The 3,385-nt window shown below is 45.9% G+C and overlaps 1 protein-coding gene across 1 annotated transcript in view; it reads right to left on the minus strand.

Moving 5' to 3' along the window:
- Positions 1-2,039: 2,039 nt before the first annotated feature.
- tmem63c (transmembrane protein 63C) overlaps positions 2,040-3,385 on the minus strand; it is a gene marked incomplete at both ends in the record, with an annotated part of 27,101 nt that continues 25,755 nt past the window's right edge. The window contains 1 exon segment of the mRNA XM_080530835.1: positions 2,040-2,279. Within this exon segment, the coding sequence (XP_080386961.1) occupies positions 2,040-2,279 (240 nt within the window).

Consider the following 3,385-nt stretch of genomic DNA (forward strand, 5'->3'; position numbering starts at 1 on the left):
TAATGTAATCATGTCTTTTGAACGCTGTTGCTATGCCAACGAGCATTCCGGACTGCCGACGCTTGCGTTCCGGACATTCCGCTGCTCGTTGTGTGCTCCACTAGCACAGATTAATGTGTATATTAAATTTGTAAAGACCTGGCAACGGCATTTCGAAAGACATGATTACATCGCCCGGACTCATTTTGGCACCCGGACGAAATCTGCCACGACAGCTACAGTAGCGTAAGCCGTAGGCTAGGGCTACGACGATCCATTGGGAGATCACAACAAATGATGGGAGAAGTATCTAACAGGTAATGGATCATTTTTGCTGATAGAACTATCGCTAGAATGTGTGTGTGCTCTACATACAGTATAGTTGTTTATTTCAGTCTTTATCCCTTGTGTTTTTTTCTGCCCGTTTCCTTTTCGGTCCATGCAGCATATTTCAGGCCATGCTGGATTGTCAGACGAAAGGGAGTTTAGTCTTCAAGGCACAGCAACGGAGCACGGTAACAAAACCAATGACGACCAATTTACATTCAGTTTTGGCAAGAGGACACCTCCTCCCCACAGGCCCCTGGAGCAGGGAAAAAACATCCCGCAAATACAAAACTAGCAAAGATTACTGTTGATGACTGTGTCAAACTGGGAGACTATGAGACAGCAGTGTAATAACGTTTGAGAGAGAGAGAGCGCTGTTTTAGTTTGATGGGTAGTCATTAGGTTTAAGGAGAGTTATGCACAGACACATCCTCTCTCTGGTATATAATTCTCAACATGCGTTGGAGGGGTAGGAGTCTGGACTGGTTTGGACTACTGTACTACAACCGTGACTCAACAGGATCGTATCAGGACTGTTTCATGTCTATCTTTTTTCCCGCCGGAACCTTCATGTGAAAGATTGTAAGTTATTTTATATACACTCATTAATAAATTAAAAACAATTAAAGAAATTATAATAACAGCACTATGACTAAAATCAGTCAACAACAAAGCAATTTCACTACAAATCAACAGTTAATAAATTATAAAATTATCCCCAAATATACACCCACAGACCCATCCCCCTCCCCCCAAAAGCACACTACTATACTGTACTGACATCACAAGTAAACAACTAGCAATTATGGAATAGTGAAAGAAAAAAAAACACCCTTAATAACAATAATTACAATAGTTTCAGGTACGGTTGGGTTCCCTGTGCCTTCTTCCCCTCCACAGGGGGTGTGCAAGAGCACTGACTTCCTCTCTGTCCTCCGTCTGTCCTGCTCTGTCACTGCAGATGGCTTGACAACCGCCCCCCCCTCAACCCCCCCAGCCCCACCACCACCACAACCGCCCGCCACAGAATAAGAGCCAGATCCTCCAATGCCAAGACCACTCTACCCCTGCTGGGATCAGGCGGTTCAACCCACTGCTCTCCACTCCATGTCCTCTCATGTGTGTGCGTGTGTGTCCCATCAAGCTACACACACACACTCACTCACTTACAAGTCACATACAGTATCACAGGGACCTGTAATCATTCCATAGTCCAAAGCATCACAAACAGAGGAAATGTAGGAGAAAAGCAAACAGGAGGAGTAAATTCAGGAAAATACAAGATGCACTTGAGTCTGGTTTTATCCTCCGTTGAGACGGATGTATGGATAGTTTTCAGGTGTTTTAAGAGATGTTTTAACGTGTGTACAAAGAAGGAAGGCCACTCGCATTCCTGCCCACATACCCCCCCCATTCTACCATGGGGCTGAGGGGTGGGGGGTTGGGGGGCGGGGCAGAGGATATTTCATCCTTGGGTCTCCACAGAACCCCCAAAGACACAATCCAAAAGGGTCTCTCACAAACATAGTCCAAGTCAGAGGCAGGTGTCCGAGGCAGTTGGGTTTGGATTCTGAGGTTAGTGGGTGGGGGGGGGTTGGGTGGAAATAAACGCAGCATTGTAGAAGCATCTCGCCTTATTTCCCCCTCCCCTTCCCCCCGCCAGGCGTAAGTATGGAGCATTGGGGTGGTGGAGGGTGGTGGTGGGGGGGGTGGGGTGGGGTGGGGAGCTAGTGTCACTGGTAGCCCACCGGGGTGTCCATGATGGGGCTGGAGTAGTAGGGAACAGGGGGGTCCTGGAGCTCTGTCTCGTGGGTCTCTACTTCCTGCATCTCCTCCTCCTCTTCCTCTTCCTCTTCCTGGTTGTGGGCGGAGCCTCCGTGGGAGCTGGACATGGCCCCGTAGGTCTGGTGGGCGGGCGATGGCATGGGCGTCAGACTCAACTCAGGCTCCAGTAATACTGAGGCCACAAACAGCTGAGGGGGGGGGAGAGAGAGGGGGGGAGGGAGGGAGGGAGGGAGAGAGAGGGGGGGAGGGAGGGAGGGGGAGAGAGAGAGGGGGGGGCAGAGAGAGAGAGAGAGGAGGGAGGGAGGAGAGAGAGGGAGGGAGAGAGAGAAAGAGAGGGAGGGAAGGAGAGAGAGAGAGAGAGAGAGAGAGAGAGAGAGAGAGAGAGAGAGAGAGAGAGAGAGAGAGAGAAAGAGTAGCAAGTTACTCATCAATGGAATACCTCTTACCGTATATAGTCTTTCGTATGAGATTGTTGTATAGTGTGTTACATAAGTGTGTCTGTCTTATACTGTTTAAAAGATTGTGGTCCTCTCTCTGTGGCGCTAACAACAACGCTTAGGTTGTGGGTTCGAATCCCTTTGGGATCATATACTGTATACTGACAAATGTATAGTCGCTTTGTATAAAAAGAGTCAGCTAAATAGCGTATGTTATATTATAGTAAATGGACTGACTTATATAATAATAATAATAATAATAATAATAATAATAATAACTTTATTTATATAGTGCTTTTCCTGCAAACGTTGCAGCTCAAAGTGCTTTAATCATTATATAATCATAATTTAATTATTTAGTCATTTAAAGGCAATATTAAAAAGATGGGTTTTTAGTCTTGATTTGAACATATTTGCTGAGGTTGCCTCCCTAATGTAAACTGACAGTGCATTCCACAATTTGGGTGCATAAAATGAGAATGCAGCCTCACCAAATCTCTTCTTTTGTACAGAGAAAACCAGCGTCAGAAGACCTGAGAGCTCTATTGGGCTGATATGCTAGCAAAAGGTCTTTCAGATATTCTGGTGCTATGCCAGTGAGAGCTTTATAAACAAGCAGAAGGATCTTGAAATCTATTCTGAACTTAACAGGAAGCCAGTGTAGAGTTTCTAAAATAGGAGTTATATGAGCTCCTCTGCTTGTTTTGGTTAAAACTCTCGCTGCTGCATTTTGGACTAATTGCAGCTGGCCAATAGCTTTCTTCGGAAGACCAGAAAGGAGACTGTTACAATAGTCCAAACGTATAATAACAAAAGCATGCATTAACACTTCTGCATCAGCTTGCCGGAGAAAATGT

Source organism: Nansenia antarctica, assembly GCF_963989245.1.
Source record: "Nansenia antarctica genome assembly, chromosome: 1".
Taxonomy (NCBI): Eukaryota; Metazoa; Chordata; class Actinopteri; order Argentiniformes; family Microstomatidae; genus Nansenia; species Nansenia antarctica.